This window comes from Taeniopygia guttata, chromosome 11, assembly GCF_048771995.1.
Source record: "Taeniopygia guttata chromosome 11, bTaeGut7.mat, whole genome shotgun sequence".
Taxonomy (NCBI): Eukaryota; Metazoa; Chordata; class Aves; order Passeriformes; family Estrildidae; genus Taeniopygia; species Taeniopygia guttata.
In genome coordinates, this window is record NC_133036.1 from 13,551,211 (window position 1) to 13,570,180 (window position 18,970).

At 39.4% G+C, this 18,970-nt stretch overlaps 1 protein-coding gene across 8 annotated transcripts in view; it reads right to left on the bottom strand.

The window, feature by feature from the left end:
* Positions 1 to 8,836: 8,836 nt before the first annotated feature.
* PHKB (phosphorylase kinase regulatory subunit beta) overlaps positions 8,837 to 18,970 on the bottom strand; it is a 70,150-nt gene continuing 60,016 nt past the window's right edge. For all 8 annotated transcript variants that reach the window (XM_072934236.1, XM_072934237.1, XM_072934235.1 and 5 more), the window contains 5 exons: positions 17,374 to 17,508; positions 13,888 to 14,017; positions 13,392 to 13,499; positions 11,993 to 12,133; positions 8,837 to 9,727 (listed from right to left, as the gene is read on the bottom strand). In XM_072934236.1, coding sequence (XP_072790337.1) covers positions 9,590 to 9,727; positions 11,993 to 12,133; positions 13,392 to 13,499; positions 13,888 to 14,017; positions 17,374 to 17,508 — 652 coding nt within the window. In that variant the 3' untranslated portion in view covers positions 8,837 to 9,589. The remainder of the gene's footprint in view (positions 9,728 to 11,992; positions 12,134 to 13,391; positions 13,500 to 13,887; positions 14,018 to 17,373; positions 17,509 to 18,970) is intronic.

Genomic DNA, 18,970 nt, shown 5'->3' on the forward strand with positions numbered 1-18,970 from the left:
CATATCCCCCTGTAGACTGTTATTGAACAAATTAAAAATTTGAGCTGACAGCCTTAAACAGATAATGCTGTAACCTTTGGAACAGCTGGATGGAGCAAGGAGCAGAGAGGAGTGCCTGGAGTCACAGAAGTCAGTGACAGCCTCGAGGAAAAGAAAATATGGGTAACACTTGGGGAATTGTTCATTATTCACTCAGACTAATGGAAACTCTACCATTGGTACAGTGGAGAGCAGCAGTTCAAGTGAATGTATTAGAAAATCCTGCCCAAAACTAGCCCCACTTGCTGGCCTGGTGCCAGGGTGCATTTTTAAAAAAAGTAGTTTAGTAGTGCTGTAGTAAAACTCGTGAATTTGTTGTAACTTCATGGCAGAAGTTTTTTACCAGAAATAAGTAAAATGTGCTGTCTTGAAATATTACGATGGATAGGCTGTGGACTTCTGCATTAAAGAACTGTTCTAGGAAACTGTGGGTCTAGCTAATACTTTAATATAGGTGTGGCTTTATTCATGAGCTGTCCTGACTGAATCTGTTACCAGGGCTCTTCTAAGAGAGGATCTAAAATAAAGCTCTCTCTGCTGCTTTAATCTTTTTCTATCCCAAAAGTGTGCTGGTTCTGGGGGCCAGACTTTGTAAGGCTTGGATCAGTTTTCACTTGACTCTTTGATCAAACCCACTGTAGATTTCAGACACTGTGAATATTGAAGTGTGTTTTGTATTGGAATTTTTCATTGAATGTGATTTGTCAGTGAGATTGTATTGGTGTCACCTTTCTGTACAAGACCTCTTTTTCAGCAATCTAAAATTGATTCCAGTTCATCTGGTAGGAAGCTCTGAGTAGATGAATCTTACTGCCTTAATAGATCCCTGAGTGAGGTGCAAATGAAATGTTTCCCATCTTGTCAGTGGAATGAAGACAGGAATTGTTTGTCTAAAAGTCCAGTAGAATTTGAAGTTCTGATTCAGTACCTGTGAAAGTTCTATATGAATAGAATACAAATAACTTCCTATACATTAACTCTGTCAGGTTTGAACAGCAAATGAAAGAAGATTCAAGTCCTGCAATGACACCTTTGTAGGTCTTTTTGCTTCCCTGTCTTACACTGAACCTATTTTCTGTGGAGGCCTTTGTACTGATGACAAAATTCTCTGCAAAAGCTCTTTTCAGGAGAGGGCTGGGGATGGAGCTCTGGCTTTGGGGTGAAGCCTATGACAGGGTTTGCAAAACAGACCAGGTCTCCCCTGTGGGTTATCTACAGTGTAACTTGCTTTTGATTGCAGTGAAAAGGGAAATAGTGCTGACATTATGCCAAAGTGGTATTTTTTCTTCATGGAGATGTCATTCCATCTTCTGAGAGCATCAGCAGTCATTATAAAGCATTCACGTTGGAGCTAGTGTCTCCACTCTGCAGTGCCATGTAACAACCTGCTCAAAGCCACAGCATAATAAAGGTACAGCTCTGAGGGTGGGCTGCACAGAGGTTTGTGCCAGCTCAGGCCAGAATGATTTTGGTCATGTAAACAGGGGGGCCACAGACAGAAAATGCCACAAAGACATTTTGGCTTTGTCTCCTCCTGTCTTTGTAGAAAGCCAAATGTTTTGATATCAGTTTTAAGTATTTGCATGCAAAAATTATATGTATGGAATTTGCAAGCTCAGAAACTGTATGTGTAGAACTAAAACTCAGCTTAAAGGTGTGCAGGACTGCAGAACATGTGTTTTCTGGTTTTTTGAATGATTCAAATTTAAGTCTTCTATGCTGCTTTTTAGTTTCTTGCTATTGATTTGAATCACTTAGTGATTGATTGTCTGCTAAGGCATAGGTGATTCTATTCAAAAGCAATGGCAACAAAAATCTTAAAATTATTGAAAGAATGAACAGCTATTGCCTGTGCAATAGTAAGGACAAGTAACCAGTGCTTTGTTTGCCCTTGTCCTCCATCTTCTCTCTTATATAACATCCTCCATCTTGAATACTTGCTTTGCAAGGAACTGCAAAATATTTTGTTAAACAATAATTTCTGTAACTGAAGCTTGGTTCAGAACAGCATTCCAGTCTGACAGGTCATTTAGGTACAGAGGAAATAATAATGTACCATGGTGGACTAGAAAAGATTGCTGACATCCCATGGACAAATATTTACCTCTGCTTTATGCACTTTTTGGGTGGGTTACATTAAAATTAATGAACTGCTGCTGTCTTTGAAGGCTTCTCCTTTTCTATATGCAAATTGTAGTGTCGTTAGGGCAGTGCCACTGCAGTCTGTGTGAGGGGGGAGGTGTCAATGACCACAGGACCTCCACTCCAGCTGTCTCTTGACCTCTGTTATTTATAGCCCAGAATGTACAATTTTGGTACATTTTGTTTTATTTTTGCATGACAAGTAAAATGTTCTAAAACAAAAGCATTTAAAGCAAACCAGAGTCAGATCTAATAGAAGACTTGATATTGTAACTGGGTAAAGAATTTTTTAGTCAGTTGAGGTAATGGGATATTTAATATAAAGGCTTCAAGGTACAAATGAGTTACAAGTAAGCACACAATTAACCTGATCCAAGGTAATTAATTCTCTGGTACTGAGAGGCAGATAGCTTTAAGGTGAAAAAATAAATATCCAGAAGGAGTAAATTCATTTTGTCACTTGAGGCTTGATCCAAAGCTTGTGTGAATCATGGAACTGAAACAGAGGCTGACAGCACTGAATCCGAAACCTGCATTGTGAAGAAAGCTTAATTTGGGAAGAGTTGGTGAGTTTTCTCTGTCTTGGTCAATTCCTTAAAGGACAAGAAGAACATTACAGTTTCTGCATGAAAAGAGAATTTTGGAAACAATTTAAAAGATAAATGAGATCCAAATACTATTACTTGTTTTCATGTTCTCATATCTCACTATGAAATGTTTTTAATACATCTAACAAAAATAAACTTCCAAGGCTAAGGTATGCAATATATTTGAATTTAAAAATATAGATATTAAATTGTTCCGATAGATTTTGTTTATATGTGGCATAAAAGGTGTTAGCAGAAAATATACAGGAGGAGAGACTGTAGCCTCTCCAAACATGGTACTTAAGCAGGTGCCTTCCTATTCATAAAGGAGAGACACAGGAATCTGCCAGGGCTCTGGAACGAAAGTCTCTTGCATCTTTTCTATAAAAAACCTAGGCTTTGAAGAGAGAGAGCATTTATTGCAGCTAGAAATACAACATATTTGATGGGTGCTGTGAGGGCAGTTACCTGTTGGTTGGTTGGGAGAAGAAAAATTTCTAACCATACATCAGGTTCTCTCCAGCAGAGATCAAAAAATCAGACTGCCAAACTAGACTTCCCATTTTGAAGGATTCTTGTGAATACAATAATTTACCATTTCCAGCAGCACACCGGTAGGGTGTGTACAGTCTGGGGAATATTTTTGATGTTACTGCTTTGGCTGAGTAAAATCAGGCACAGAAACACGGCCAGAATGAGGCTGATGAGTGGTAGCCTCTGCTGTCTGCATGTCAGGAACAGCTTATGAAGTTTCTTCTGATCCTGCCCCAAATCTTGTGGCTGACAGAAAGCATCAGCAGGGCTTGTCAGCCCAAGCCTACAGTGCAGATCTGGCTGCTAACAATGGTGGGAGTACACACAGATGAGGATGGGGGGGACTGTTCATTGATATTTTCACCATCATATCTCGCAGATGTGCTCTGAGATGGCCAGGAAGCAGGCTTGAAAATTGATTTCCCTGTGTGTGGTCCTTGCAGGGTTTACAGCAGCCATGCTCAGCCATGTGACAAAACACCCTTTTTAAGTTCCTTTGCCTGGCTCTCTATGCATCTCTTTCTTCTAATTTTACACTTGGGTCTTCTACATCCTTGGAGAAGAGGAAATCACCAAAAGTAAGATCAAAGTACAGCAAGTACTTAAGTAATTTCACTTATATTTAAACATCTGAGGTCCCTACCACTGCAGAGAAAACAACATTGTGGGGAAGGAGATTTGCCCACAAAGAAAAAGCATTTTGGATTTAGGTGCTAGCTCAGTCTGGAGACATGGAATGAAACTGTAGGGGTTCATTTTTGCATTCTAAAAGGCTGTTTTCTTTTTCCTTGCAACACATTTATGTCCTGGGCAGCAATGCTAAACACCTTCCAGGTACATGAGAATCTTGTTAACATTTTCTTTCTGGTTTGTTTTTATTACTTATCATCAATTATAGAGCAGATGCACAAACACTCAGGTTAACAGAATGTGCTCCAATCTTCTCTAAGCACATGGTTAACGTTTCCTTCAGAAATGTTGCAGCATAATTTATCTTCAGGCAATGCAAGTTTAGCTGTGCAGCACACCTCACTAAACACACCTAGCTTGTCACTGGAGCCCAGAAATCTGCTGGGTTGGCTTGCCCACGACTCAGATTAGTCCTGTGAAGGTCTGGATGCAGCCAGGTGAGTCCTCCATGAGCAGTGCCAGGAATTCCAGCTTCACTGGCACAGCTGGCAGCCCTGCTGCAGGGACCACTGACTGATACAGGAGCCTCAGCAAGCAAAGCAGGAACTTGAGATGCTTGTAGGCAGCTTGGGCAACAACATCAAAAAACATACACTTGAATAAATAATCCTAGTCCTGTTCAAAGAGGTATTAAAACATTGTATGTTTTCAATATTGGAACATAACCCAGGGGGACATCCATGCATTATTCTTCAGTGATGAGGTAGAAAGTGGGTTTAGGAGGTGTTATTTACTTGCAAGTTCTTTTTTAGTAAATTGTGTTTCCTGCCAGAATGGAGTGATATGCAAGGTTTAGGTCTGTGGTGCAGATACAAACCAGCATGGTGCCCTCTCCTCATACAGGCCCTTGCACCTGAGTGGATTTCCTCATGTGGCAAGGCACAGAGACCTCTTTCTTTCGTTTCACTAGTGTGAAAGTTAAGTAAGAAATGATTCCTATATAACTTTTTTTTCCTATGCATGATGTCACCCTTTCCCTCCCTCTGTCTGGCCTCAAATTCCCTAAAAACATCAACTATGGCATTCTTCATGGGCTTTCTGAGCTTCCTGCCACTTTCCCAAAACGACAAGGCTGAGATGAGATCAATCCTTACAGTTGGGTGGTAGCAGGACCCTCTGTTGCAAAGAACATCTCTTTTGTCTCAAAAGGCTGTTACTTTGTGAAATGAGAAACTTAATTCTTGACCTCATCTGAAAAAAAGTAGCAATTATCCTGTAAGTATTTATGTGAAGAGGGGAAGATTTTTAGTTCCTGTCTCCCTCCCCTTGTCAGAAACATGCATTGTTATGGAAGGTTACAGAAAACCTTTGCAAACCTTTTAGGAGAGTCTGATTCAGACCCACCACATGTAGACTTTTACATTCCTTTTATCTGTTTTTCTGCATCTGTTTTTGTTCCAGCTCCTGCTAATATGCAAGAGGAAAAAGAATGTTCAGGTGGAGAAAATACCATTGGTAGTTCCTAATGTCAGAGTGCTACATTGGTAAATGAAAAGAATTCACGTTCCTTATTCCACTCCCAAAAACAAATCCCATGGGGAAATCCTTTAACTTTCTCCACCTCAGACTCCAGCTGAGTTTCCTTCTTACCTTCTCCCCATATTCACACACCCCCATGATTTGAACTGAGTGTGGAAGGAGCAGAGGTAGCTATTGACAGTGGATATAACCCTGCACATTTCCTTTGAGCTCTTGGCCGTGTTTTCCAACATTGTTGCATTTTGAGTTCGTAGCACAGCAAAGATTTTCTTGCTCATTTAATTTTCTCTTCTGATGCTGCAAGGCTTAGTTCATTAGCTTAAAAGACTGTCACGCTTCTGGAGCACAGAATATATTTGGCAGGAGTGGATAGTAATTATCTAAAAATTCAATCAAGCCATTTTTTTGATTGATTTTGGGATGAGATATATAGGCTTCAGTGGAATTAATTGCATCCTAGTATTTTTTTAATTTATGTTTTAAGCATCAGATTGCCCCACCAACTCCCACTTTCTTTGATACATTTATTTTTTCCTCTTACCAACTATGTACAAAGTCTCTTGTAGGTAAATGCTCTGACTGTATTGCTTTTTTTTTATTACATTTGTCTTCCACTTCCAGTTCTGTTAGTATTGCAACACCCATGTAGCTGGAAAGAATTTTTACAGAAGGGTAATTTTCAGTCTTAAAAGTGACACTGGCCAAGCAAGTAGACTTTCTTGAAGTCTGCAGAAGGTACAAGAACATAAAATAACACTGATTCTGACTGATGAACATTTCCTAAGGAATTTGTTTTCATGACATGAACTTAATGTATAAGGCTTAAGAAAGTATTTTAAATAGCAGTGAAAACAAAAAATATGAGACCTAAATTACAAAAGCAGAATGGTGTTATGACAGTAATGCTGCTGTTATCAGACACTGCTTCCTGATGGACCTTGATGAGAAAACATTGCTCTGAAAAATGCCCCATCAGTGCTGTGATACCATCACATCCCCTACTCCAGGGCTGAGCCAAAAAAAGCCTGTTCAGTTCTGCATCTCTTACTGCATTTTCCACTGTGATGGATTAGGAAGTAATGAAGAGGATTTCTCAGAGAGTGATTTATTGTTAACCTGATTGAGCATTTTTTTCTCTATCTATTCTGTATCAGTTGCGCAGACTTATTTGTAAGAAAATGAGACTGAAAATTCATGTGGAGGAAAGCAACAAAACCAACAGAAAAAATGCCTTGAACTGCTTGTGTCAACTTGTCTCCTGAATTCTCCTGAGGACTCGTGCAGTCTGAAATGTCTGATGCATTGGGAACATGACATCTATTAATTGGCACAGGAATCCAGTGTGAAGACTGGTTTTGGTAAAATTGAAGGTGACTGAGTTTGGGCTTGGAGAGGGGAGTGGGGTTGTGTGTGTTTAAATAAGGAGTTGATACTGGAGCTTGGCATACCCCCTTTTCCTAACAGTAGAGGAATTTTTTTTCTATGGTTTGCTTAACTAAAATAATTTGGTCTTCTCAAGAGTATCTGATAGAGGAATCTGAAAAAAATGTGGTGCCAAAACCAACCTGCATTTACTACACAGGTGAACTTTTAAGTTTTTCAGCTGTTGTTTTCCCATTGTTTTAATGGATCTTACGTCCCTGTAAGCAGAATGGGTTTGCAGGTTTTGGAGGTGTGAAGGTGTATGATAAGGGAATTGAATGGTGTGAACCCTTTGGGACTTATTTCTTTAATACCATGAGCAACTCTATTGCCAATAGGTTTTGCAAGTACACAGGGCACTGTAGTGACTGCTGCACCTGCAGTTACTAGTTTGTAACCCCGAAGGCATCTCCTTCCTTATCCTTTTTATGCAGAATGTTTTTAAACAAATTAGCATCAAGTTTGTTAGATATTAACCACACATCACTTGGGATGTGGCTGTTTAAAAACTGTCTGGTTTACCCTTTATTTTCTGCTATGCTATTTTATAATGTAGAAATATATTTAATATAAACTTTAGTTTCTATTGCAATTTCCTTGTGTTACCTTATAAAGCTATAATTTGAAAGGCAGGTTCTGCAAGAACCATTTGTGTTAAGCTCCCGTGTCTTGTTCCTACTTCACCAAGAGAAAAATTAATGGTATTGTCCTTTCAGATTCAAGAACCTTTTTCAGAGAATGTAGACTCTGCTGGATTTTGCTATCTTCATCTTCTCATTTATCCTTATTTTGTAGCTGTCCCAGTCATAATTTCATAAACCATGTGGTCAAGGCTATAAAGGTAAACAGGAACAGTTTGTATGGATTTTCCTTCCAGGTTTGTGTAAGGATAAAATGGTCACTAGCATTTTCATTCATTTGCAGTTCTAAAGTTCAGAACAAGATCAGCAAACCTGAGGCTAAGCAATAACTGAGGTGCTAATGGGACAAGAGAGAAGGAGAAAGTAGGGGTAAGAATTAAACTGAGTTACACTTTAAATCATGTGCAATTGCAAAACCAGAATCAGAGCTACTGTCTAAGAAACTGCCAGTGCTCCTGGAGCAATGTGTAGGGTCTGTATGTAAAGGATTGTTTCCTTTCAATAGCATTTACAGTTTGTAGACAAGAGTTATGTTCTGTATTGTATGGCCAGAGATACACCCATTTCAAACATCATTGTTAAAATATACTAGAAGCAGATCACTGAGCCGTGGCCAGCTGCAGGGCTGCAGGCAACATTTAACAGAAAGGACAAGTGGAGCCACTGCAGTTGGTAACTCCCAGGGCAGTAGTGCAGCAGAAAATCCCCGGTCCTGTTGTACAGCTGGAAGGAGTGGCTGAGGCAGTGTTCTGCACTGCTGCTGAGCTGTGCCCACCTTGCTGCAGTCAGGGCAGTGCTGCAGCCCTGCAGCCAGCACGGGGCTGCTCCAGGGACACACACTCCACAGGCCCACCCAAGCCATGGGGGTGTCCCCTGGATCTGCTCCCCTGCCCCCCGGCACCTCCCCTCTGCTTGCACAGGTAAATGTGTCACAGCAAGGGGAGCAGCAGGAGCAGGGGCTTTGCCCTCTGAAAGCACCTGCCTTCGACAGCAGTGTGGCAACAACTGCTTCTCAGCTGAGCTGCAGCTCCTCGCTATCAGCTTCAGTAGCAAAATGTTTAAAGGTCTGTTCTAGAGCTTAAGTGTGTTTTGTGCTGCTAAAAGCGGCACTTCAGTGCTGCAAGGTGGTTCTAGTGGCAGGTCAAAGGTTGCCACTACAGTCAGCAGGAGTCTCTTTGCATGTCACTTAGAGTATTTTGGACAGTTTTTTGTTTTTTTTTTACAAGCATTTGCTTTTTATTATTTTCACCAAAATAAAGCATATAGCATACAGTGTTTTCACACATTCAGGAGATAAATAAGTGTGTCTTGAATTATTTAATACCATGATAACATATGTAATACAAAGTTATTTCTTCACTGATTTTAATTTAAATACAGCTTGTTTGCCTTTTTTAAAAAACAAACTTTTATTGTGTTACCATACATTTCCCTTGTTAAATGTTTAAATAACAATGGGGAAAATAAAGTGATGTGTATTGCTAGAGATAAAAAGTTGCTCTATTAGGATGAAACCTGTATATCAAGTTACCAACCTGTAAATTAAAAAACCCAACACATTAAATGAATGCTATCACTTGAACCGATAAAGAAAACCTTAAGAGAATAACAAATACTTCACCTCCAATTTGTTTGTGGAATAATAAGAAAATAATCCAGTTTTTGTATTTTCATACTGATTGGTATGCATATTAATTTATCTTCTACTTGTTTGCAATTATAAATAAATAGAGGTATAAAGACAAAATCTCATACTGCCGTTCCCTTGAATTTACCAGCTACAGTAGATGCATATTTTAAGATCATAAATACATTCCCATTCAACTTAATCAAATACCAAAGGACTAGGTTCATGTGCTTAGTTTCATGCTGCATAGCTGAGAAAGGAGAAAATGTGGTGGCACTTGGTATCTTTAATGGCACTTCTTTCAGCAAAGGATAGGATGCATTTGTGTCACTAGCCAGGGTTACCCTTCTAAACAGTCCCTTATAATTGGCTTGAAAAATACATGGAACACTAAGTAAAGCAACAATTCCTGTGCTGTGTGCCAAGCCTTAGCTAATGGTGCAAGGATCATCGTGGCTTGATTTCATTTCCCCTTCCAGCAGCAAAGTGATCACAGCCTTGCTCAAGTAGCTGCACGTTCCCTTTTTCCCAAGTGGGTGGGTGTTGTAGAATGCAGTCATGTCACTCTGCAGAGAGGGAACAGAGGCTGCCATTAGTGTGAATGTGGAAAGCAGCCACACATAGGGAAACAAGAACAACATCAGCTATGTTAAAAATGCAAATGTGCTTTTTGGATTCTAAAACTAGAGAATAATTCTGCTCAATTGTCAGAAACCTCCCATATGTACTTACCTGCATTTCTTTCCTCACTGAGTTTTCCAGGACTGCACAGATACCACCTTCTTAACATTTTTTAAAATGTCATAGCTGTCAGAGAACAACTGCTCTCCTAAAACATGCAGCTGTGTGATGCCTGTGTGGTAGAATGGTGAGCCAGGGCTTGGGTGTATGTGAGGTGTAAACTGACTGAAGATTTATTTCAAAAGAAAAAATCCAAGATCCAAACCACAGGTAGCACATGAACTCATTCATTAATCAGATCACCAAAATAGATGTCCTTCACTGAACACCTGTTTTTCACAGTTAGTGACACTAAAAGACCTGCTTACTCTCAAATTATGCATTAGCTGCTCTAAAAAAGGTTTAATGCTTTAATTCAGGAAATTGGTTACTTTTATTAAATCAAGGGCAGAGATTGTGTGGAGAAAATAAGACTTCTGTAGTTTTAGGGTGTGTCTGAACTTACTAGAATAAATACATTTGATATTTATTACATGTTAACAGGGAATCAGCAAAGTTCAAAATATTTGCAAATCCATTTAATGGAAGACCATAGTTCTGACAAATTAGGAGTTTTTAGCACTGTTAAGAAACCTTGAGACAGAGCAACCCTAAGAACAATCCCAGACAGGGTTACAGTTACTGCCAGCAGGCATCCACCTGGGAATATGGGAGAGCCAGGTTCCAGAAAATTTTAATGCAAGGAGCTGAATTTCCAACAACAATCTTAGTCACAACTCTAAATCAGGGGGCTCTAAGAGACAAAAATTTTCAAAATTTTTCTTTTCTTTTTCATTATTCTAAGTAGGTCTGGGCTTGGAGAAGAAAAACCCATCACTTCAATAGAGGCTAGGGAAGCACCAGTAAAAGCTGGGGTTTGAATGAAATTTTCCTGTTTGTAGCCATTGGGGATTTGCAGCTTGTCACAAAAGTCACTAGCAAATTCCAGGTGCTGTGTGGAGCTGGCACTTGAGAGCCATTTGTGTGGATGATGGGTGGCTTTGCTATGGCCACAGAGTCACTGCCCTCCAACCAAAAAGATTCAAAAGGATCATATGGACCAAAAGGATCATAATTTCCAGGAAAATGTGTTATTTTCTAAACAAAGGTATTGTGCAAATTGACAAACTGCTGGGGCTGGCTATCTGGCTTGCTTTCAAATCTTAGTACAAAAAACCAGTGGCAAAAGTGTGAACATTGAAACATTTGAAAGTTCTTAAGCAGCACATCCTTCCTCCTCTTTTAAAGGAACTAAAAATTCAGTAAGAGGAAGAGTTGTTGCATGTCAATGTTATGAATCAATAGAATCTTCAGAGCTAGTAGAGATAACTTCAAATATATTATCCACAATAAAATGCCAGCTGGAGCAAGGAAGATCATCCTCAGTAACTCTGGCACTTGTCTCACCATTTTACTCTTATCTCCTCCTTCAACCAGGCCAATAAACCTGGCTTTATTACAGAATTTCAGAGCTTTAAGGCACCAAAACTTGTAGTGAGAATATTCAGAGATCTTTAAGGCATAAAACCTATAATTTTAGTGAAGAAAATATTAAAAGCGTTTATTCCTTTATTTGAATTTTAGCCAAACTTTTGCCGGTTCATGAATGCCAATCTAACAGTAAAATCAGTAACTAAGAACAGTTCTGTATCTCAGGTTCATACTTTAATACTGTCAATATGAATTCTTTGGTTATCAAATTTTCTTAGTCTCTGTGTACATAAGATCCTAAGTTCACACTTTGAGCTTTAGTTCTTTTTTTTTGTTAGTTTCAACTCTTCTCTGTTCTAGTGTCCCTCCTAAAGAATTCTTTCCCCTTTGAGGAGAACTCTTCCAGCTCACTGGGAGTCCCATTTCAGAGCCATGGAACACAGAGTATTCTCCTTACTGTACCATTTTGAATTTACAACTCAGCAATAAAGTGCAACTCTTTCATCTCTGCTTAGAGGCTCTTTGCAGACCTAGGCAGCCCTTGGGTATATTAATTTCTTATTTGTGTTCCATTCTGAACTTCTATCAATTGCTTTTTACTCTGAGCTGCACAGAATTAACATTTAGAAGTAACTTCAATAAGAATGGTAAATTTGGTAAGACAGCAATATTTTACTCACTTGATTTTCAGCTCCCTTTGGACTGCTGTGATCTTTCTGAAAGTCATGAAATGCTTCTTGCACCACCTTGTCCAAGTCCACTTTGTCCTGGAACTCTAGCTCAGGATTTCTCTCCAAAATAACAGATATAACCATCAGCAACTAGAAGGCAGAAAAAGATTGTAAGACTTTAAATTTCATTTTTTAAAATTCAGGTTACATAATAGCACTGCTAGTAATTGCATGTGTTTCTTTCAAGCAGGAAGCTTGAAATAATGGCACAGGTGATAGTGCAGAGATAATAGAATTCTGACTTGATAAAAGAATCACTGGAAAAGCAGGCTTTTATGAAAGGTTTCAATTGCTGGTGACTGCCTAGGTAAGAGCATGGTGTAAATGATTGACATTAACATCTAACCTGGCTGGGAGCCAGGGAAGTTATTTTCCATTTTATGCTGTTCCCTGTGTGGCTGCACAAATGCTGTAGAGAGAGTGAAAGGCAGCAAACATTGAACCTCAGCATTTGGTGTTCTGAGGCATAATCACAGATGCTAAAATTCTGTTATGACAAAGTTTATCAACACCAAAGAGAACAGTCAGCACTAAAGCTTCAGTTCACCAGAATTTACGTTACTTACATCTGAAAAGGGTTTAAAATAGGAAGGTGAACATGATGAGTGTCCTGTTGTCTGCACTGGTTACCTTGTGTTTGGTACTTGTTATCTTTTAGCAAAAACTGGGAGTGTTCCAGCAACCAGCATGAGCTGTGAGGCAGAATTGGGAGGGGTTTGATGTTCCTGGGGAGGAGCACCAGGGGCACAGCCCTGGGGACTAACAATAAATGCTGCTGCCAGCACAGATGCCAGGTACCAGGGGGCAGCTGCTCCTGATCCGTTCTGGAGGCAAACATTGTGTGCAGTGGGGGGCAGGATTCAATCAGCCTCTTGCTGTCCTGTTAGGACGAGGAACACAAGGAAATGGGAAGGTGGCTGATTCAGAAGAGTAAAGCTACTCACTAGACAGCCTCAGCAGAAAGGGAAAGAAGAATAGTTCAGAGGGCAAGCTGGTTATTTTAGAGCAGTTTTCCTTAGCTCTAGGAAATTATTAGGAAAAGACATGGGCTAAGGACTTGAAGGAAAGCTACACTGGAATTAATAGATTTTTACCTCCTCTGACCTAATTGTATTGCTAGTGTCATTAATATTTTCTGAAGGGGAAGAACATTGTGAACTCACTCTGTTCTGAACATGTAACAGGAACCTGTTTAATCATAAAAATATATGGAGAAACCTCGGAAGCAAATGTTTATATGGAAAATGCTATTTCTTCAAGTATTAAGTCCAAGTTATTTTTTTGTTTTGTTTTAGGCTGTAACATACTAATGCACACTAGAAAATGTCATTAATTATTGGCCACAGACCTCCACGATGATTTGCCTGTATTGTGGCTGGTCGATGTTTTGCAGCATATCTTCAACTAGGAGGGAGAAATTCATTTCATACATGGTCATATCCGATAAGGTTGGTTGCTGAAAAAGAAATCCTACTTTTATTCAAAGACCATGTGCATTAAATCAAACCCACCCCCAGGCAGAGCCTACTTGCTTGCTGAACAAATAATAGTCAACTAAGAAATAATAGTAGGATCAAAAAGGGAGCAGATTTCAGAGTTCATGACTTGGAAAGAATTTGCTACAATTACAGTTTTATAAGTGTGCTTTAATAGAAATTATTTGCTGTCGTTCTGTTCTAATTGTATTTTATTCCAAATGAAACAGAAAACTTGAATTTTTTTTCCCCCAACTAACAAGCTACTCTAAGTAAAACATGATGGCATAAAATAACCATTAGTGATAAGGAATTTCACCATTACTAATCAGGTGGGACAGCAGTGCCTGAGCCTGTGTGTGGGATTACCTGGGGCAGGAATCTCCCTGCCACGATCAGGCCGTTGGGGGTTCTCTCCAGGATCTGCCACACGCGGTCGTAGAAGCCCGCAGGAGTTCTGTTCAGGGAGCCATCCAGCTGCCTCCTGTTCAGCCAGCTCCTGGGGGCACAGGGACAGCCTCAGCACAGGCCCTGCACAGCCAGGCAGTGACCCCAAGGCAGCTGTGCTGCACTCACAGCGCTGTGTGCGGGCTCTGCTCTCTGCCAAGGGGCACCCAAAGCAAACACAGGGGCTCAGCATGCAGAGATCACAATGTGGTGGGATCTCTTGGGCTGTCTGTGCTTTATAGAGCTGCAGAAGCAGCAGCAACTGTGAAACACATCCAGTGCAGGCCAGTAACAGTAGCAGATCAAATTCATAAGGTCTAATCATATAAGAAAAATGCATTTCAGCAGAATTGTTGAAGGCAGGATTTTTTCCTGATGATCTGTAGAAAACAAGTGGCCTGCAAATTTAGAAGATTCAACAGAATGGTTTTGTAAAACTAAGGCTTTGAGCAAACTGAGTCATACTCTTTATGAATTACAAATCCTGTTTGCCTTCAGAAGTATTCCAACATTTTACTTAAAACCATCAAGTATGGAATTTAATTTTACTATTTTTTCTTCTCCATGTTACTACAGGAATGGGACTTTAGCCAGAATGTTTAAGACACCAGCAATGGAACTTGAAGAAGTGGTATGCATGGCTATGAATTAATTGCTAGATTCACAAGACAGATTTAAGTCTTGTGTGGCTGTCCTGAATGTATTTGACAGAGAAGTTACTTAGTCCTTAGCTGCTTTTTGAATTTTAAGTAAAAAAATCAACACACACTTTATTTTCTAGAAAAACTATCATTAAATTACTTCTTTGCAACATGTCTCATGCCTTTTTGTATTTCTTAGACCTGGTTCTGGTAGGCTGCTTGAAAAGAAAAAAAAAAAAAAAAAAGGGAAATTCTTTGGTCTGCTTGAACAATGTTATTATGTTGTTTTGCAGACCTTTCGCAGCCTGGCTCAAATTAATTCAGCACTAATAAGTTTGGGGGCTTAGTTTTTGCTCCATTTGTATTGGTAGATTAAAATGACATGCTTAGAATAAAAACACTTCTCTGTAAAGTGACCTGCTCCTGCAGAAACCAGTGTGCTTGATGAAATTACTAAAATATTTTGCATGAAAAAGCCTTTACTCTTAAATACTGGAGAAAAGGTGAGAATTCCTTCTGACATACAGCCAGTAAAGAAAACACTGACAACTCCATGCATGGTTTTACACTTAAGTTTCTTAGTGTGGCTTACTCCCAGCTACACCACAAGACAAAGCAGACAGTGTTGGTTTGGTTTTTTTCTGGTTTGGGTTTTTTTTTTTTAAAGCATAAATGGGAAAAAATTATCACTAAGTGGTGCATTTGCTGAACAGGTTTGAGCTCTAGGTAATTGGGATACACTTTCTGAGCACAAAGGAGATGTTTAAAGTTAACCCTATAAAACCAGGGCTAAGCCAAGATATAGTGTGGGCTCTTTTCCTTTATAACTGTATTGGATAAACATGGCAAGGTAAGAAAAAATTTCTCATCAATCACTTCTCAATTAAACACTAAACTATCAAAAAGTCATGTCTACTATGACAGTTTAATCTTACTCCCTGTACAGCTCTGTCCTTGGATTAGGATAAAAAAACTTCCATAAAAGCAAAAAGACCAGGGGTGTGGTAAAACTTACAAGTTGTTTTCTTAATAATAAAAAAAAAAAAAGTATTTGAAGATGTCAAAAATGCTCTGACCCACCTACATTAATAGGGTTGGGAAGAGAGTCTTGCAAGCTGAATAAGCAAAGTGATTTTCAGAACTGCTTGGACCATTAAAAGAACAATGCTCCATTTAAGAAGAGTTTCTTGCAATCTTGTGACCTACATAAATAGAATTAAAAGTGTAATCTGTGGAGTCTGTGCTAGCAAAAATGTCTTCTGTGAAAACTTGCAGAGAGGTTAGTTGTGGAGAGACTGTTAGGGAGGTAAATGGACCATTATCCCTTTCTGTATGACAAATTAATTGGCAGTGAGCTATGGTATCACATTACTGGAGATTTTTTTCCTAAAAACATCACAAAAGTAGGAAAAGCTATCCTCAAAAAGAAAAAAAAATAAAAGGAGGAGGAAAAAAAATAATATTCTGTATTTCCTGGCAGAAAGAAAACTTTTAAAAACAAGTCACTAATGGGCAAGGAAAAATGAGTTAGCAATACTGTACAGGAAGTAGTTAGAAAAGAAGTTAGAAGACTGAAAGTTTTGAAGGATATGCTGGTGAGTTTTTCTACTCAGATAACCCAAAAAAAGGAATCCTCAGCAACTCAAGCAACTCAACCTAAGTGCCCTTCAGTGACCTACCCATTGTGTGTTACAGGCATCATAAGCAGCAGCTGCTGTGGCAGTGCAGGTAAAATCTCTGACAAAAGGTGGTGCTTGAATTGCTTACTGAGATTGACCAAATGCTTCCTAAAGAGCATTAATATTGAATGTATGATGCTGCAGAGGGGTTGTTCTGCTGTGGTTTTACAGGGTAGTGTCAGCACCAACATGAGCAGAGACAGCACCTAAACAGCAAGAACTGATAAGCACAGCCAAAGCTCTGAAAAGCATCTGGGAGATGGAGAACAGAGCCCATGGGACTGAGAGATGAGGCAGTGATTGAAGGAGCTCTTTTCTCAGGGATTATAGATTGGGGAAAAACACAGGTGTGTTTTGAATGAAGCAGGAACATAAACAGCAGGATGTGTGGTGTAATTCCCCTTTGTTGAGAGGAAAAGCCCATCACCCATTCAGTCAAGGACTATGGAAATTATCAGCAGTATTATGTGCCAAAGTTTAACTTAATTAGAATTAAAACCAAGAGGAAGAGTTTTGACTTCTCTCTTACCAATAAAGTTATGTGGAAATACTGCAGTTTTAACTTTTGTCTTGCATACTTGATATGACAATGAATGTTCTTTTTGGCAGCTGGTTACAGATTGGAGAAAAGATTTCAAGTTTCAGGCAGTACCACTATCTTTTAAGAATTCTAGAGAACATCTGCTCTTACTCATATAATAACTCAGAAGAAAGCAGGCCCTGAACAGCAGATAAACTGTTCTTACAAGTTACTGAAGTGGAGGTATTGGGAAATTTTTGGCTCTTTTCCCCACATCAAAAAATTTAATAGTTCACATTGTAGCAGACAGATCTCTTTTCTGTGGCAGTAAAGAGATTTCCACAAAGATAAAGCTGAAAAAGGGAATATGCAATAGAAAAGAAACAATTCTGGAACCTGGGCCCATGTGAAAGAATGAAAAAGTGCATTTTTGCTATGTTCCCTTAAAAAATTACATAACTGATTACAGATGCCTGGTGGTTTCAGGTGCACACAGAGCAGTTCAGGAATGGAATGTACTTGAACATTTCTGAATGAAACTGGGAGCCACAGCCCCACACCTCGTTACCTGCCCGGCTGCTGAGGCTGCAGAATGTCCAGCAGGAGCTGCTTCACTTCACTGGGGGACATCTGGTACAAGTCCTTGGCTGGCATATCCCCAGCACGGATTTTCAGTTCATACTTCATAGCATGGATGATCCATCTACATAAGGGGAGGAATATATTTATTCATTAAATACAAAGTTTCCAAATAGGAAAAATAAGTCTAATAAAATAGCTCATAAGAATTCCACACAATGTCAGGACGTGCTTAAAATATCAGACAACTACTCTCCTACTCTTCCTGTTTGATTGGAACATGATATAAGCTGAAAGGGATAATGCAATTAAGAAATGTGTTGTGGACCATGTTTTCCATAGAGAAGATTGATTGGACTACATTCTCTGTATTCCATGTTCATTAAGACAAACATTTACCTGCCCTTTGATGTTAAAATTCCTAGTCAGAATTATGCTCTGACTATATATGCATTTTGCTGATGAGTTTTAAAAAGCCATAAAATTTACAATATTTTACATTTATGAAGGCTTCAGGGCTTATTTCTAGTTTAAGCCTTTGAAATTCCTTTTTTCCAGTCTATCACACTTTCTTTTTCTGCTCCTTTTTGAAAAAAAAACTTGATTCAATAAAAATATAGCAACAGTGAAGATTTTTAGCCTGAGGTATCAGAGGAGCAGAATTTGGCAAAGTGTTGAAGGAAAATGCTGAGTTTTATTGTGCACATTATGTAAAACCTGTGCTCCAGCCTCTGATGCAATATCAAAGATGAAATAAGGTACGGGTACATCAGAAGCCAGAAAAGCACAGAATTCAGCCTCTTACCCTCTACACTGGTTCAGTTACAGTAGGCATTGGTAACAAAAGGAAACTGAATTCGTTTTTCTTCAGAGTCCATAACACCTGATCAAGGCTTGGTACATCAGAGCCTTTCTGTGTTTATCTGAAAATGCAGTGAGAGATTTAGGCTATCATCTCCACTGCCACATTCCTGGTCATTTCACTGTTTAGCTAACCAGGTGCAGAATGGTTTTGCTTTAGGTAAGTCAAGTCACGCTCCTTTCTAGGGAGCTCTTAGTAACTCCACAGACTTTGGAGATGCCTGGCCAGCTGATTCAGTGCTGCTTTACATCTGAGCTTTCCAGGCCCATGCACTGCAGGTGCAAGATACCAGGGAGTAAAAGGGCCCATTACTCTATGTAGAACATGCTACTTTCATTTCATTTAGCAGGTGATGCGAGTCCTTCTTTTGTTACTAAGATTAAACACAGCTGGCTCAGGAATTCTTTCCCCACCCATGCCTCAGATGTGTCTGTGTGTGAGTCTCTCACTGGTATTTTCTCTTTGCAGGGGCCTACAAGCCACACCAAAGTCAAGGGTGGACCTTCTGCTGAGCTCTTCACTGGTAAGAGGTGAATTCAAGTCAGTTGGCTGGGAGTTTTAACATTAATAGGGCTGTCAGAAACTTGATCTATTTCAACATGAAACCCTGAAAACAAATCAATAACAAGACACTAAATCAAATCATTATCAAACTGGAACGGCATTTCTGTGAGAAGGTTAATTTTGCTCACTGGAGTGGGTGATAACACTGAAATAAAGGAAA